Source organism: Hoplias malabaricus, chromosome Y, assembly GCF_029633855.1.
Source record: "Hoplias malabaricus isolate fHopMal1 chromosome Y, fHopMal1.hap1, whole genome shotgun sequence".
In the NCBI taxonomy this organism is placed as follows: Eukaryota; Metazoa; Chordata; class Actinopteri; order Characiformes; family Erythrinidae; genus Hoplias; species Hoplias malabaricus.
This window is the reverse complement of record NC_089820.1, coordinates 73,151,209-73,168,204: the sequence shown is the minus strand read 5'-3', so window position 1 is coordinate 73,168,204 and position 16,996 is coordinate 73,151,209. Positions and strand designations below refer to the sequence as shown.

Here is a 16,996-nt window from a genome sequence, read left to right as displayed (position 1 = left end):
AGTTATTATTTGTATTGTTATGCTTTCATGTCTGCAGTTGACAAAAAAAATTGATGAGAGTGTATGATATACTTCCTTTAAATTATCCAATATTTTCTATTAATTCCAATAAATTCCCAATGTTCCCAAAATTTCCACAGAAAGTTTACATTTCTGAATATTTCCAAAGTTCTCAAGCTAAAGTTCCCAAGGAAAGTTACTGGTAATTTACTGGATATTTATCTGAAAATTTTCCATCGCTTTGCAACCCTATTAGTGAATGCCAAATGTTCACAAAATGGGTGTACGTGCATGTTACTTTGCAATTAACATGCTATTACCATAATCCCCTCCCATGAATTTCAAATGACAGCCTTATAAGAAAGCGCTCGGAATGAGAAGCCACTACAAAAGCCTTAAAATCTCTACAGTAACGAACAGTTACAACAAGTCACAAACAAAACAAATGTTCTGAGCGGAAATCAATGTTATTGAAGTGCATTCAAATCTGCTCTTTTTAGATTCATTCTATGTACATTTTTTGCTCACTTATGGGAAAGTATAGCAAGGCATTAGAAGGATTATGCTGTCTAAAAATTACATAGTACTGTGCAAATTTTTTTAGGCTGAGAAAATTTGAGAAGCTGTTATCTGAACAGTACGAAATTGTGCGCTGAAATAAAACAAAAAACATTTTTAAAGTAAGTGTGATATTCTGTGTGTTATCATCTCTGCTTGTGGCAGTGCAGTTTTATTTGAGGTTATTATAGTTCATTATGCTAAATAAAGTGTGCTGTTGATTTCACAAATCCATACAAACAAGAAAATCTGGAAATATATTTTCACACTGGCTCACAACACAAGTTTAGAAAAGAATATCCTATTTTGTATTTATAATTATTATATAAATGTAAAAACATTTACTTAGAAGATACATTATTTTAAATAATGATAATTTTAGAGGTCTAACACTTTTGCACACTACTGCACGACCACTGAAGTTACCCTGCACAATTCTGCTTAAGGTGGGGGAATCTGCAAGGAAGCTAAAGGTGTTTATTTTTGACACAAGCTCCTTCTATGACTTTTGGCCCATTTGACCCTCTCTGTAGTCTCTGACAGAGGGTTAAATGCCTGTGCATTTGTTCCTGATTTGCAAGAGTTGCTTTAAATATGTTTCAATGAAGCATGTTATAAAACGTCAGAGGTGCATGACAGCACGCAGAGTAAACGCACGAGACTTAAATATTGTGATTGTATAATTTTGTATCAGTTACAGTGTGTCAAGTATAACATAGCTTAAAATTCCTGGGATGATGCTTGGATGAGGGCTTAAAAATGAATGCTTTAAACCTTCCAGGGTCCAATGAGCCAAACGCGGACAGTCCATGCACAGGTTTGGGGTTCTAAAATATTGCACAAATAAAAAAGAATGGATCTTGGTAGTGAGCTGAGCTCAGCTAATAAACCAGTATCATCTCCAAAGACGTTAAAGTTCTCTGTGCAGAGCTTTCTGTTAATCAGCAGCAGCACAACATCAGCTATTGGCACAGGTTACAGACCAAAAACCCGTTTATATTGCAGTGATCCCCATGAAGTAACTGACTACACGAGTAACAAAATAATTCAGCAAGCCATTGCTTTTTAGCTACTGGAAATTGCTCTTAACAGGCTGTATTAGTTTGATTATTCATTAACTGATTGTTTACCAATTTAGCTGTTGTATTTTAATTCATTTTATTAACTTTACACATTTTCAGGAGCAGGTGTAAATTTCTTTGGACCTATGAACATGAATGAATCTGGATATTTACGAAAAAAGTGATTTATGAATGATTTACGTGCAAATTCATTCTACTCACGTTTCATGAATGAGGCCGTGTGTGCAATTTTTGTTAGCCACACTGCTCCAGTGTGAAACAGTAGACCCCAGACATGGTCTTACTCACCATCACAAACCACACAAACGCTAAGATAGAACAAAGGAGAACATGTCATAATTTTACACATCCGCCCCTCCTCCAGACAGACATGTGGCCTTTAACAGAGATGCCGTGGAGGTCCCTCCACACCTTCGTCTCAGTTTCATTTTCACTTCTCTCCCGTCGATTGTTTCTGTCCGAGTCCCTGACAGGGCCAGCGGCCGTTTGTTTATCGCCAGGGGAAATTACCGCCAGCTTCCAGCAGCAGTGAAGCTATTTTAAAGTGCATCATCAGCAGCCCTTCCTTTCCCCAAAGACCTTCGACAATTTCAGACGTCCTCAGCCACAAAGCAATTACCTACACATCCTTTAAAAGAAGCAGTCAGTCCTTTTTTTTTTTTAAACCAAAGCAAAGCTGCAAACAGTACGGACGAACGCGATTATTCAATATCTTCACGTTTCTGTTCTGTAAGATCTAACTCAGAGGAACAGACCCTAGTAATGGCTTATGCTTAACACTGAATATGTAATACCTCCAAGCCACTAGATGTCAGTATAATAGTGAAGAAGAATCATTGGTCATAACTGCTGAATCTTTCCAGTTCTCCTTAACAGTGTTGTTACAATGTTTGTAAACATTCTATGTAAAATAATATCAATAAGCTGACAGTTAATTAAGACTGGTTTACACTTCTGAGAACAGTGGAGAAAGAGAGACTCAATCCCCCGGAGCGATATCACACTTCTCTTCTGACACAGACCCTACAACCACTCCGCTGTGTTTTTGTGCTAGTTCGGGATGTTCACGTTCAGTATTGTTTTTGGTCCGACAGATCAGCATCAATCATAGATCATTAGAGTATTTATTCATAGATAATTAAAACAAGCAGAGACATTAGCAGAAATAAAGATAAATATGACAGATGTGTATACATCCATTAGCAGCCCTTACATCAGTGTCGCTGCGGTGCTGGGGATGGTACACCACTCAAATCATACCTGCTCTGTGAGAGTACTGAGCACTGAAGAACAGAGTGAGAGGGAACTAACAGTATGCAGAGCAACAGAAGGACTAGTGTTTAATGTTATAACTACAAAGTGCTCCTCTATGGTTATAGAAGGACAAGGAGTCTAGAAACAAGGAGGCAGCTTTAATGTTACAGCCAATTATTGTATAATTAAATTCATGGCAAAGCAAGTAAGTTTCATTTGAACAGTGCAGAAAAATAAGGGTTAATATTGTGAAGCACATCAAAGTCCAGATGTTCTTACCTTGCCGCAGGCTCGGCAGTGGTGCCTCCTCTTGGTGAAGGTGAACTTGACCTCACACTTCATGCAGAAGGGCGCTTGGGAGTCTGGCACCCACACAGGAGCCACTTCCCCCAGGGAACTGTAGGGTTTCCTTGAAAGTGCCCCCTGCTGTCCTGCCTGGAGGTCATTGTCAGGGTTCTCTGATGAAATGTGCAAGCCTGAGGAACCCTCAACACTTTCTCCATTCATTCTCCCAGCCTCAGAGTCTGTACTCCCACAAGAAGATTCAAGACTACCAGCTCTGCACTGCGCCTCCAGGTTCTTGTTCCTGCCAGTGGAACCCAGTTCGTTTTGGACTTGTCCCGAGAGAGGACGAGGAATCTGCAGCTTGAGGCCAACAGGTTGCTTGGGCCTTGCGCCCCCATAGGGAACACTGACGAGCTGATGGCGACTGTTGTTGAGTTTGCCGCCGCCTCCTCCTCCGTTAATCTCAGACCCTCGTCCAGGTTCGCAGCATTCCTGCTTGCTCTCTTCCATCTCCTTCTCTTCTGTGACAGAGTCCTCTTTGGAAGGAGCTGAAAGTTGGGTAGATCTTACTCCATCATGTCCATCGATCACACCATTGGACTGGGACCTCTCGCTCTCTGACGATTCAACTACAGAAGACTCGTCCGGAAGGTTTCTTTCATCCCTTTCCTTATGCACATCCCAGTTAACCTCCTCACTTTCAGTCTTGTCCATGCGCCCATTCTGAAAGGCACCTATCGGACACTCTTGGTCAGCAACAAGTTCTTGAGTGCCACTAGAAGTCTCTGCAGAACTGCCACCTTCCGGAAGCACAAAATTACATTCCTCTTTTCTGGATTCCTTGACACCAGCATCCTCTCTTTTGCCTGATTCTAAAGCTTCCATCTCAGATGGTGAAGAACCATTCTTCAAAACCAGCCCCTGATGCCCAAGTCCTTCCTCGGGAAAGGAGAAGTGAGCATCGAGGTAGGAGCAGTCCCTTTCCACGAGGGCATCCTTCTGATCCCTAAGGGAACCAAGACCCGATCCAACAGGACCGGGTTCATCTGTGGCAGGAAGATCTGGATCATCACTGAGCTGAGAAACCTCTGTAACTCCGTTGCAATTCGTAACAGACAGCCCACCGTTCCCATAGAAAGTGGGAGAGTCCAAAGCTTGACCGTCAGCACTTACCAGTTTGCCGATGTTGGGCTGAAGCAAAGGGGGACTGTGGACGTCCGCTGGACGTTCTTCACTCCAAACCTCTGGTTTCACATCTGGCACGGTAACCTCCGACAGAGAGGAGTCGCCAGAGCTTGGAGCCTCCAAAAGAGGCTTGAAGTTAATAGGGCTGTCCCTCGGGCTGAGGTCAGCATGGGTCAAGGCAGGGTTCAGGGAGAGGAGGTGAGCTGGTGGAGCCAGGATCTGGGTCCACTTAGCGTCCGAAAGAGTGGGGGTGTCCGTCTCATCTGTAAGTGACAATGACAATGAAGGAAAGTCATTAGAAGGGAAGAGAAAGAAAGAGAAGAGACAATGATGAGAAGGAAACAAAGACGTTAAATAAATAAATACATTTATTTGTACATACATACATTAAAAGTATAAATACATACATTTATACTTTTACAAGGAGAAAGAGTAAGTAGACATAAGAAGGAGAAAAAGAAGGAGGAGTAGAAGTGCTCTGGACAATAGGGAAGAAGAACAAAAAGAAAAATTAGAAGAAGGAGAAGAATAAGATGCTCTGGAGGACTTTTGAGAAGAATGAAACAAGTGGCGAACAAATTAGGAAACAGGGTCAGAGCAGATTGGGAATTTTTTTTTCCCCAAAAGTGGGCCAATTTACGTCCTCGCCTTGGGATCTGTCTTTCAAGCTGACACATGAATGCTTTGAAATGTGGGGGTGGGAATTACCCAGTAACTTACAAAGGGCAACACAAGCACAATCTCATTTTTTTATACCATAAACAGACAGACAGAGAGAGACAAAAGCCTTCTCTCTTCTCTTTGAGCTGTTCTACAGTTTCAGTTCACCCTTATTAATCTTCAAAGATCAATGTCAAAGAAGGCACTCTTTCATTCCAGTTTTCAATAGAAATGCCAAGAGCTGGAGTGTGTATATCTTTAGTGTGTGAGTATGTGTGTGTGTAGGATTAGCCTTCCACTCTTCTTTATAGCATTAAGTACTATGTTAAAGTCATTGCACCCTGCTGATACACAGTAAGTCTATAACACAGCTGCATGCAACCTTCATATCACAACAAGCTGATGCTTGTGTAAATAATAAGGTCACTATCTAAAAAGTCACAAAACCATATAATAAAAACAACGCACTCTGTAATGTGCACAAATACAAATTAACCTTATCCTGGTAAAAATCGCATGGACTTGGCTGTATGACACCAATTAAAATCTCCAAGAAAAACAGACAGAGTCAGGAGTCCTGTGGGAAATGCTAATTCAATTAGCCCCGTTTAGACTGCAGGCTGCAGCAGACTCGCTTTTACCAAGCTAAACATAACGCAGCCTCCCATCTGTTCAGCTCAGATTTAGAGGACGGTACCAGTGTGTTTTTATTCTGCTCGAATTCACTCGTCACCTGGGGTGATATCTAGACCTCAGATAAACTGTAGAGCAAAACATGTAAGCTTTAAAACTCTTTAAAATGGCTCATAAAATCTAAAAAGTATAAGCCAGCCCTGTAAATCCTTAACTGCTTTCTTTGTGAAACAGATATTCATTTACAAAAGTGCATTCGAACAACATCTGAATTTGCAGCGCAGTGTGTGACAATGCAGCCACTACATTTCCTCATCCATGCACCCCTTGCTCTGGTGTACGGAGGCTAAGCCAGGCTGGTAAATCCTTATTGTAATTAAATAACAGAGGTCACGCACCTTCATTCTGCTCGAATTCGTCCAGCACCTTGTCCAGGTTAAAGGCCTCAGCCTGAAAGTAATTCTCCATGGGTCAGGAAGCTCCACTCTGCCGAGTGCAGTGTGAACCTGCAGAAGAAATAGTGAGGCATCAGGCCTCAGTGACATGCTCAGTGAACCCAGGGGGCGCTCCTCACCACTGCGACAGTTAGTCAAACTCAATGAATACAGAAAACATGGTCAGCACACTGACTCTCAAAAGTGAGGTCAGAACAGCTCTAGCACCTCTGTTTGGCTGGGTGTGATTTGTCAAATTTGCGTTGTGTGTGTCTCATTACAAGACCAATTTCCATTCATGCGCATTTAAGAGTTGTGAGTTTAGTGCTGAGTTTGGGTTAAAAGAGAGGAATGAAGCTGAAAACAGAAAAAATACTCAGAAGTCCCTTCACTCGACTTTGTGCACATAGAAATGAGACTTTATCTCTAAATGTGCGTTTGAGCCTCACTTTACTAAAATAAAATAAAAATAAATAAAAAATAAAAAAGAAATCATCTGCTGTGCTTTGCTAAACAACAAGTGCCTGTGTGGCCAGCTGTGCTTCAAACAGTGTATAACCATCTTGACTTTTCTTAAATTTGCCCTTTCAGAAACACAATGAACTGCACAGCGACCAAAACCTTTCACTCCACCCACACTCATAGATATGAGGCTCATGCAGGCTGACAACGCACACCCCCTGTCCTCACCTCCAGTCCACAGTAATAGCATATACATAATATTTTGACGACTGTATGACGGTATGGATAATGGGGATATCGCCCATCACAAATGGACAGCATACTGTTCCTCAAAAGTGGGCTCAGAACAGCTTTAGCATCTCTGGTGGCAGTATGCACCATATTCCCCATATAAAATCATTTTTCCCCATCTTTTTCTCTCCAGGGTCTAATTGCAGTTTCCTTGTGCAAATATTGGTACATATTCTTTTCCTGAGGAGTCAATTTTTAAAACATTACTTTTAAAACATTAAAACATTATTAGCATATCATAAGAAGGTGGTGCTACATTAAGCAATTAAGTGACTGACAGCCTCCACTTCTCACAGATCGTTCTGTTCATTCGCCCACAGACACCAGTTAATTGATTTCATTCATTCATTGTCTGTAAACGCTTACCCAGTTCAGGGTGGCTGTGTGTCCAGAGCCTACCTGGAATCTCTGGGTGCAATGCTGGAACACACCCTGGAGGGGGTGCCAGCCTTTCACAGGGCAACACACACTCACACACCTATGGACACGTTTTTGAGTCGCCAATCCACCTACCAATGTGTGTTTTTGGACATTGGGTGGAAGCCGGAGCACCCGGAGGAAACCCACGGAGACATGAGGAGAACAACCATATTCCTCACATACAGTCACCCGGAGCAGGACTTGAATCCTGGAGCTGTGTGACTGCGACACTACCTGCTGCACCACCATGCTGCAGTTAATTCATTTATTATAATCTTTAAATTAAGAGATTAGAAGATTTTGACAGTCATGTCATGTTCTGCTGCTGGTTCCAATAACAAAAATGCTGTACTGTGCTGTGAGTCAAGTTGCAACGACTGGATGATGACTCCCATCCACATTAAAATAATTTCTAGGGAACCACACACACCCACACAAATCAATAATCTGCTCCTCACCTGCACAGAGGTCCTCTTCAGCAGCAGCAGAGAAACACATAAAACCTATAGAAGCCAATCAGAATCCTCGATTCAGCCCGTCTCTCACACACACCAAAAGCCCAAACCTGAAATAAAAAAAGGGATAAACATAAAATAAAGCAGCAGAGAGGTCCACATGGGCCTGGTTGTATTAGTATCAGTGCTGCTGTAAAAATACGTACTTTGGCAAATAACACAATATTTTGTTTTCCTAAAGGTCTGATGAAATTAAACAAACAACAAATACATTGTACGTCAGGAAACATGATGCCGCGAGTTGTGTCATTATTCTGCAATTGCACCATCTGCATTTTCCAGGTCAGAGCTGGATTTCATGGACAAAAGTGAACTGGACTTTGAAGCTTCAAAACCTACACCGCTTCCCTCAAATAAATCACTCTATCCTCAGAATTACAATGACTAAAAATATACGATGGGTGTTCAATAAGCTCTCAGTTTAGGTATGAAGGAAAACACATGAACAAATATATACATTTCAAATTTACTGTAAAAATAATAATTTTCTCTTTCCAGAAAAAGAGAAAAACTGCTTGGGGCTGAGTTAGGGCTGTAGGGTGAAGACTAATGTCCTGGAGTTCACCGTCTCACACAACGCCAGGCTCAAGTTTCCTCAACACACTTGTGTTACTCAGAATGGTTTGGTTTTCACAGAGATTCAACAAAATTAATGCTGGAAATGAGCCGATGTTTTCTTTATATCACTCTGAAAATGTCACCATCTAGAAAAGCTATAAAATTACATGCAGGGTTAGGAGATTATATCCACATCCAGAACTTACTGAACAGCATTGATATTGTGGACTGGACACCACCTGAAAATCCCCCACACAGCTCTTGTCTACAATTTTAAAGTCTAAAGTGCTGTTGGTGTATAACAATGGTGAAATTTAATAGCAGACACATCCATATTTGACTCCTCCAGAGCAGTGGCGTTCAGCAGAAAAATGCACAAAGTGCAAATGATTTGTTTGCAACTTCTTTTTCTTTATTTCTGGTCAGGATAGCAACAATTTCATAAATTCTCATTCATTTGAGTCAGAAGCTGCGATCAGAACTGTGGCCCAGTCTCAACACAGTGCACGATACTGAAGCTCCATTTTGTAAAGATGTACATAAGAACAGAAATGTCACAATACCAAAAATGTCTGGACCAATACCACTAAAATTCCACAATTCTCAATACAAATCGATTCCACAACAAAAAAATAAACCAATGAAACTATTGCATGTCATTCCTGTTTATTATGTTTACTGCTGTTTCTAACTCAGTACTCTGCCAGACGTTGGAAGGTGGGCACTTCACCCTGATTGGCTGTTGAGCAAGGCAATCTCCCTCAAACCCCACCTGTATTTAAATTGTCTCAGTGGGAGAAAGGCAAGTGAAGGAAATCTAAGCTTTGAAAACATTTATTGCCTTGATTATTGTTTGTTGAGCTTGTGGCTGCCAAATAACACTGTGTCATCTCTCGCACTGTGTGGGTTCATCAGGTGCTGAAACCGAATGCACCCTGCTGAACTATGGGTGTGTTTGTCCCTTCTACTTGGTTGCACTTCACCATAACTTGGCCCCTGATTGGTCTAGACTTGATTGACGTGTTGTTGGAACACGTCATGGGGATAATATTTTAATTGCTTTTAGATTTTTTTTTCTACTTTCTCTAAACCTTTATTTCCACAAACATGTGGATAACTAATGAAGGGTTTGACAGAAAGACTCAAATTTGGTCTCATTTTGAAGGGGACAGTCTAAGGTAAGTGCTGGAATGCTTTGTGGGCGAGTCATTTCTGGACTTTTCAGGCTTCATTATGCAGCATTTTTCTCAGCTTATTAGCATGTAGGTTTATTATGGTGATCACGTGTGGTCTGGGAGATCTGTGAAGCCTTCGGGACATCCAGTACCACAGGAAAGAACACCCGTATTGTTTTCAGAATATTGGTATTGACTTGGTACAGATGCATCGGTTCTTGTGACATCTCTAAATAAAAATATATTCAGTGCAGACAGCAATAAGCAGTGGACATAATGCTTACACTAGTGAACACAATACTCACACAACTTCTCTGAAGCGATAATCTACTGTGGCACAGGGATGAACAAAACTGTACAAGTTAACATCCCAAATCAGTCACATCCTTCATTAACACTACTCCCTATGATAGTGCACTATATAGTGATCTAGATTTTCCAATGCAGGGAACAGTGAAGAGGGCAGGTTTAGACTCGAGCTAAGACTGGGAATTCCTTCAGTGTGGAAGATGATGGACCTAGGCAGGAGGGCCACTAAGAGAGATGATAATTAAAAAAAATGAATGTTGGAAGATGTTCTTAGTGAGTTGATGACCTCCACCCGCACACACTCCTACAGACTGTCACATACAATGCATCACTGACAAAGTGGATATTACAGAGCGCTGGTCACACACGAGGATGGGTGTTACGATAGATACAGCAGAGAGCAGAGAATCCGCCAGGCAGTGGCTCTGCGAACACGCCGATTCAACACATTTTCCAGTTAGTTAAAGATGCAAGCTTCGCTTCAGTGTCAGCACAAAGTGGAGAAGGTACTGAGAGATGAGGGGAAGAAATCAACAGAACCCCAAAGAGTTTAGACCTCAACAAACACATAATAAATAATTATACCTCCAGAAAACAAAGTTGAACATACCAAAACTTGCCACTCCGATGTTTTGTGGTGTATCTGTTCTCTCTTTATTTATGTATTCTTTACATAATTAAAGGTGGCACATCCCACCCCTCCCACCTTCTTCTCCACAGTGGAACACAGTTCCGGTTCTTAATGAAACATCTGTGATCTGCTTTGGTCAAAAATCCACAAGCCCAACAACAGAGTCATCCCTCTTTCTAAACAGCCCTGTTCAGAACACTCACTTTCTGTTCCTTTAAATAAGTGGTTCCCAAAATGGGGGGCGTGGCAATGCAAATGAGCTACACGCGTTTAAGCACTAGCAAAAGACGGACAAGTTTGTGAGAGCCAATGTGCGGGTTTTAGGCTTTAGAGGCATGGGAGAAAAAGTCTGGGAACCACTGCTTTAAATGATAAGGAGCTGCTCGCCGTTTACTCCGACCCAAGTGCACAGTAGTGAGGCTTTTTTCGCTCAGTTCTCTTTCTTCTACGTTCTCGTTTTCTCCGGTTGTACTCTTTGCTCTTATTGCTCCATGCTCGTTGTGTCTGTATTGCTGCGTTTAACCTAATCTTTGTCTTTATCCCATGTTTCCTGACATGAAAACACATCAGCGAATCATTTCTGGCTTTGGACTGAAATTAAGAAAGTAACTTATTCTGAACATAAATTAGAAAATACAAACAGAACCCATTCATTTGTGTGCCACAACCACACTGTTCAGTAAAAACACACTAAGGCCACAGCTCCTCATGCTGAGCTGATGCTGGATTTCATTCCAACTCAGTGGGAGTTAATTCAGCTCTGGTTATTTCTGCTGCCCCCCCACAATGACAGGGACCAAACCTGATTAAGATTTAATTACCCTGTGGATTCCTTGAATTATATATTCTCTAGTCACAGTAAACCAAGGTGGTGTATTTTTAGACCTGTAAACCTCCTGGAGAAGTAAGGCAATTTTCAACACAAACATTTAAAAACACTCCAACAAAAACATAATAAAACCTGCGCTTTGAGTTTAACGTTTCCTGATGTTGTACACAAGGAGGAGTCCATTTACAAAGTCAGGTTGTGTTCAGTTATTTTTTTTTTAATTGTCTACTCAACCACAGATGTGATAACACTTTTTCCCTTCCGATACCAATATTTCCTGTTCAAGTATCTGCCAATACCGAGTACCGCTACCAACTCTATCTATCTTAACTACTAAATAGGTGCCTATAGATATTTATATTGCTATGCTTACAGATTTTTTGTTAAAGCAGTGTTCTCTATCACTAATAAGATATAATAAGCTTAAATTAACAATATTTACTTCTTTATTAACTGCACTTAAAAAAACCGTCAAGTTTTAGAGCCGTGAAAAAAATAAATATTTCCAAAAGTAAATAATGCTGTAACAAGTACAAATAGGAAGACATAGTATAGCCTGACTGAACAGCTTTTTACACTGTCATGAGGATATTTGTCACGACTGTGAAATGCACTCTAAGGACTGCTGCTGACCTGTGTTAGTGTGCTTCTTTGTGATTGCTTGAATGAAGTCAGTGTTCTTTGGCATGCCTTAAGCTGGGGTTACACTACACTACCTTTAGCCCGACTTTAAATACTTTTGCCTCGAAATCGCATTTCTGACTAGTTGCAGCATATCAAACGTTTGATGTTTTCTACACCAACTCAAAGCTGAATGAACCCCTTCAACAGCCAATGAGAACAGAAATTAAACACAGGCATGTGCAGTGGAGCTCTACAATTGAGGACAGATTAACCGGTAAATCTATGAAAAACTACAATATATGCTGGATGCACATGTCCCCAAATAACATGTATTACCTGTAAGAGAACACGGTGCACCACACAACATGCTGTTACAACTTTTATTCTAATTCTCCATTCTACGTTAAATGATGCAACACTGGCACGTGCTACAGCTAGCGCTGTTTCTGAACGATTTAAGGTGGAACGCAGCCGCAAACAAGTCCTATTCCACTAAGCTCCAGCTCTTGCTGTAGCATGTAGAGACCGTGCTGACTATGTTTTCCCATCCATTACCCAAAGACATTTTTACATGATTTTTTTTTTTCTTTGTGGATCTACACAAAGTTCTTGATTTTTGCTTCATGTTTGGTTGGGGAGTTTGGGGTCATGTAGTGTGTTATCCCCAGTCGTGTAGGGTGTGTGATATATTTCCAGTCTTGGTAAAAATCGACAATGTAGTGTGAAATACCCAGTCTGCTCCAACTTTAAATTTGAGCTGCATCTAGTGCCGCACATGTGCATCAGTATCTGCTTCATTGGGTGTGCCCCAAAATGAGCCCTGTGTAATAAATGAAGGGAATAGTGAGTAGCAGGCCTTTTCCAACACACCTATGGAATCGATGATGTCTGTATCCGATATGATACCGTGTTTAAGTGCCAGTAATAAATAAAATCAATATAAATGTAATGCTAACTTATGACTTTTTCTATAGTGACATAGAATCTATAAAGGAAAAATAGTGATCCATGTATCTATTCTCTTTCCAACACCAACACAAGCTCACGCTCAGTGTATTCTGGTTTAAGGCAGCAAGTGGAATGCTGTAAGGCATCAGCCACTCTAAGATCTCATACAACCTCAGTTCCTGTTTTTGTTCACTGCTCTGAATTCATATCTGCTCCGGACAGCCTAGTGTTGACAGGAAGTACACTTTCATCAAGTTTGTCAAGTGTTCTAGGAAAACTGAACTTCCACTTTCTTATCCAAAAAGTGACCGGAGAAACCAAATTGAGACATTCCTCACGTGGCACAGAGTTTCACTTCTTTAATTCACAGACAATCACACTTGCTTTACAGCTTTCAGTTCCACCAGGGTTTGTATAATGAACCAATTTAGAAGTAAACACAGTGACAGAATGCGGGGTCAAGAGAAACGTAGTCAGAGCTGTTGACAGAGGTGGTGTATGAAACCAGAGGTCCTCCTCTAAATCCTCCTCAAAGTTATACCATGATTCTCAAAAAAAAATAGCTGCTAATGGTCGAGAAGTGATAAAATGATGCGTATTATAGACATGAGATGTCTGGTTACATTCATAAACAGTAAAAAAAAAAATCTGACTCAATAGGGGACGTTCACAATTGTAATATTAATTTTTTTTTTAATTTAGAAGATTTTTTCTCAACATTTGCTGGGGTGGGCTGGCTAACTCTCTCTCTCCCCCAATGGAGAAAGTTGAAAATCATGAACCAAAATGAGAATATTTCTGTATTGCTGCTCCATATGTGGGTAATATTGGCATTTTTTGATTTTTCAGATCAAATGTGGAATTGATGTGGAAATGCCTCCAAACTCGGGAGACAGCTAAATGCATTGCCAAAAGTGCTACAAAACTAAACAACTCTAGATACAAATGAGTTTCTGTGGTATTTCTAACAGTGAACAAAAACATGAACAAGTTCCAATGTCAGCCACGTACAAACAGTCATCCCTAACCCTCCCCCCAACCCAAACACACTGTTTCAACTTAAAAACACAGAGCTGCTGAAAGTAAACAACCTGAGAGAACTGCATTTCCCCAGAATTGTAAAAATTCTCCATCACGTTGTTTACATTGCAAATAAAAGCTCAGTATATTTCCTTCCGAAGCGCTGAAATTTCCTGGAGACCAGAAGTTCTGAATCAAGGAGAATTACAAGTCTACTACACCATCTTGGAACATCAGCAAAGACAGAGATTTGATTTCCAGCACTTTGATCCGAAGCTGAATATAAACGAAGGAGGAAAAAGCCACTGTTCTCTCATCACAAGTGATGTAATACACTTCAGCATCACAGGAGGTCAGACATCTACATGGCTGAGGCAACAGGCAGCGGCTCAGAAGAATAAAGGTGTGTTCTGGGTCTCAAACAGGTTAAGTGCTTCTTTTACATCTCCACCGCTGCTGAAGATTAATATTAAGAAAAGATTCTTTTATTTAAAAAGATTTAAAAGGCAGAAAAATTCAGCATTTGACATTATACAATGGATAGTATTTCCCTATTGGAGAGAAAATTACAAAAAGCCTGTCTGTATGATCAAGTAAACACCAGTGTTAATGGAATATTTTATGAAAACCTCACTGATTCAGTACATGTGTACATTGATGTAGGGATCTGTAGCCCACCAACACTCACACGGTGAAACAAGACCACCCAGTCAGTATGTTGTGTGTTGCCTAAGCCAGAAAACATGGTATAAAATTAGCTGTTCTGATTCTGCCCCGCTTCACATTATTATTGTCATTATTATTAAGAACCAGAACTCTGTAGAGGAGGAAAGATACATCCACATTAAACGAGAGAACATAACCAGAATTTAAAGATGCCAATATTTTAATTGACATTTAAGCAACATTAAAACCGCACTCAATATTAAAACCAGCCTCGTGTCTGTGTTTTTGTTGTTCACCTGCTTGACCACTGGAGGTCTCTCTGACTTATGCTAGCCTTGCACCAAAAGAACTCAAGCGTTTTTACTGACGCTGATTTATCTCCAATATCTGAATTAAATCATGCTAGTTCTGCAGAAGGTTTTTTGTGCTCCCATCATCTCAACTGCTTAACGTGAGGTGCTCAGTATTGCTAGCGGCCTTCCAATTAAATCATACACATTGAAAATCCATTTCAGCTTTAACTTGTGTATAGACTGACACTGCAAAACACTTGTCTTTGCAAAACCAGTCTGTGACAAGAATCAACTTCTGTGCAAAGTCTTTTAGATTGTTTAACACAATGCATGTGTGCACTGGCCAGGATGTGCGACCTTTGGAGGCTAAGTACCTGAAGTACAACAACACATAGGAGCTCCAGTGAAAATGTTTAGTGCACCTTTAAATACTGCAGCATATAGACAAATACTACTTTCACAATAGCTGTTCATTTGAGTGTTAGTTATCTTCAAGATTTTTAGTGACAAATATAAACCAACAAAAAGAAATTTGATAATAAAATATGTTACAATTGAATAAAACCATCCCAAAATAAACTTGGATATTTAGTCCGGGTTTGTCACGCTATTATCCGTTCCACCTTAAATAGTGCAGCAGTGAATGTTAGTGTGACATTTGTGTCTCAGATTAAATTATACTTTGAGACTTTCATTATCAAAATCAGCTTTAACTGTTGAATCTTTGTACAAAAACAGCTTGAACGAATATAACAATCCAACAAATCAACACAACTTCGGCTGTGTTATAATGTTAACTGCTGCAGCATTTAAGGTGGTACGGAGTGCAAATCTCTCCAAATTAACGTTAACTGATGCAGGAAATGAGGTAGAACGGAGTTAAAATCTTTCAAATATTAACGTTAACTGCTGCAGGATTTAAGATGGTATAGAGTTATGACTTCTTAAGAATTAATGTTAACTGCTGCAGGATTTAAGGTGGAACGATGTTACGACTCCTCAAAAATGTGAGCAACAAACCAACTTCAGCTTTATGACTTATTTTACTCCCAAAATAACATTTTTGTGTTGTGTCTCTGTTCTTAAAACGCTCACCTTTAGAGTAACAACAAACAGGCAACAGATCCACACAACTAGTTCTCCATTAACGTTAACGACAACTGCTGCAGCATTTAAGGTGGAACGGAAAATTCGAGTAAGAAGTCAACTTTAGCTTCATGGTGAATGATTACATAGTTAACACACACCTTTGTTTCTCTTTATTTTAACTCACCACCACAGTGTCCATCTTCTCCACTAGTCTCCTCCGGTTCCTCCGGATCCGTCAGCGGGGCACTGTGGACGGCGTGGCCGCTCAAGGTGCACTCTGCGGTGGGTATGTTGTTGAATACTCCGTGGGTCTCCAGATCTCCGCTAAAGGCCCATGAGCTGTAAAGATGGCCTCTAAACTACAGCGACTCAACACCGCTACACCACAGCATCAGGCGGGGGCGGGACTTGAATCGTTAGCTGCTATTACGTACCAACGCTGATGAACATAGACCACGCCCATTTATCAATTGACATGGGCGGGGCAAATAGGCGTTACTGCTGTGACGGTTTATTATTTTTGAACATTGGTAAAACAGTAAGTAAAATCGGAATAGAGACGCCTCTCATCCAATCACAATCCACGTATGACAGAGTTCCTCAAAACAAACCTGCAGTGATGCTGTTTTCAAGTGAATGTCTGGTGGTGGATTCCTCCGTGGTCCAACCCTTTGGACATGATCGTGTTCGTGTGTTTTTTGTTGGCGGTTAAAAAAACATGGATGCTGATTTTAGCCTTCCTACTGGTGTTTTTGAACATAAATATAGCAACAAAACATGGACTTAAGTACAAATATACATACATAATGATTTGATAATTTACTTTTGATGGACTGTTCCATCGTGCTGAAAAGTGTTTATGTTGTGGCTCGGGCAGTTCGAGCTGCAGTGAAAATTTCGATGTGTCCAACTTCAGCTTCTGACTTCAGAGCGTGTTCATGTGCTGCCTCCTGGTGGGAAATTAGTTTTTCCGATAAAACCAACACTATTTGTATGCGGCATGAGACGATCATTTTTATAAAAATGTAGTTGTCAAGATAGTAACCAAGTCTGAGTAAAGACAGACTTATAAACC

At 40.6% G+C, this 16,996-nt stretch overlaps 1 protein-coding gene across 3 annotated transcripts in view; it reads right to left on the bottom strand.

The window, feature by feature from the left end:
• The window catches only part of LOC136678144 (zinc finger FYVE domain-containing protein 9-like), a 35,803-nt gene extending 19,469 nt beyond the window's left edge, over nt 1–16,334 (bottom strand). For 2 of the 3 annotated variants that reach the window (XM_066656031.1, XM_066656033.1), the window contains exons 1-4: nt 16,080–16,334; nt 7,723–7,829; nt 6,056–6,163; nt 3,174–4,627 (exon numbers count right to left, since the gene is read on the bottom strand). In XM_066656031.1, the coding sequence (XP_066512128.1) occupies nt 3,174–4,627; nt 6,056–6,125 (1,524 nt within the window). In that variant the 5' untranslated portion in view covers nt 6,126–6,163; nt 7,723–7,829; nt 16,080–16,334. The remainder of the gene's footprint in view (nt 1–3,173; nt 4,628–6,055; nt 6,164–7,722; nt 7,830–16,079) is intronic. The other variant, XM_066656032.1, reaches the window with a different exon arrangement.
• Nucleotides 16,335–16,996: the final 662 nt, after the last annotated feature.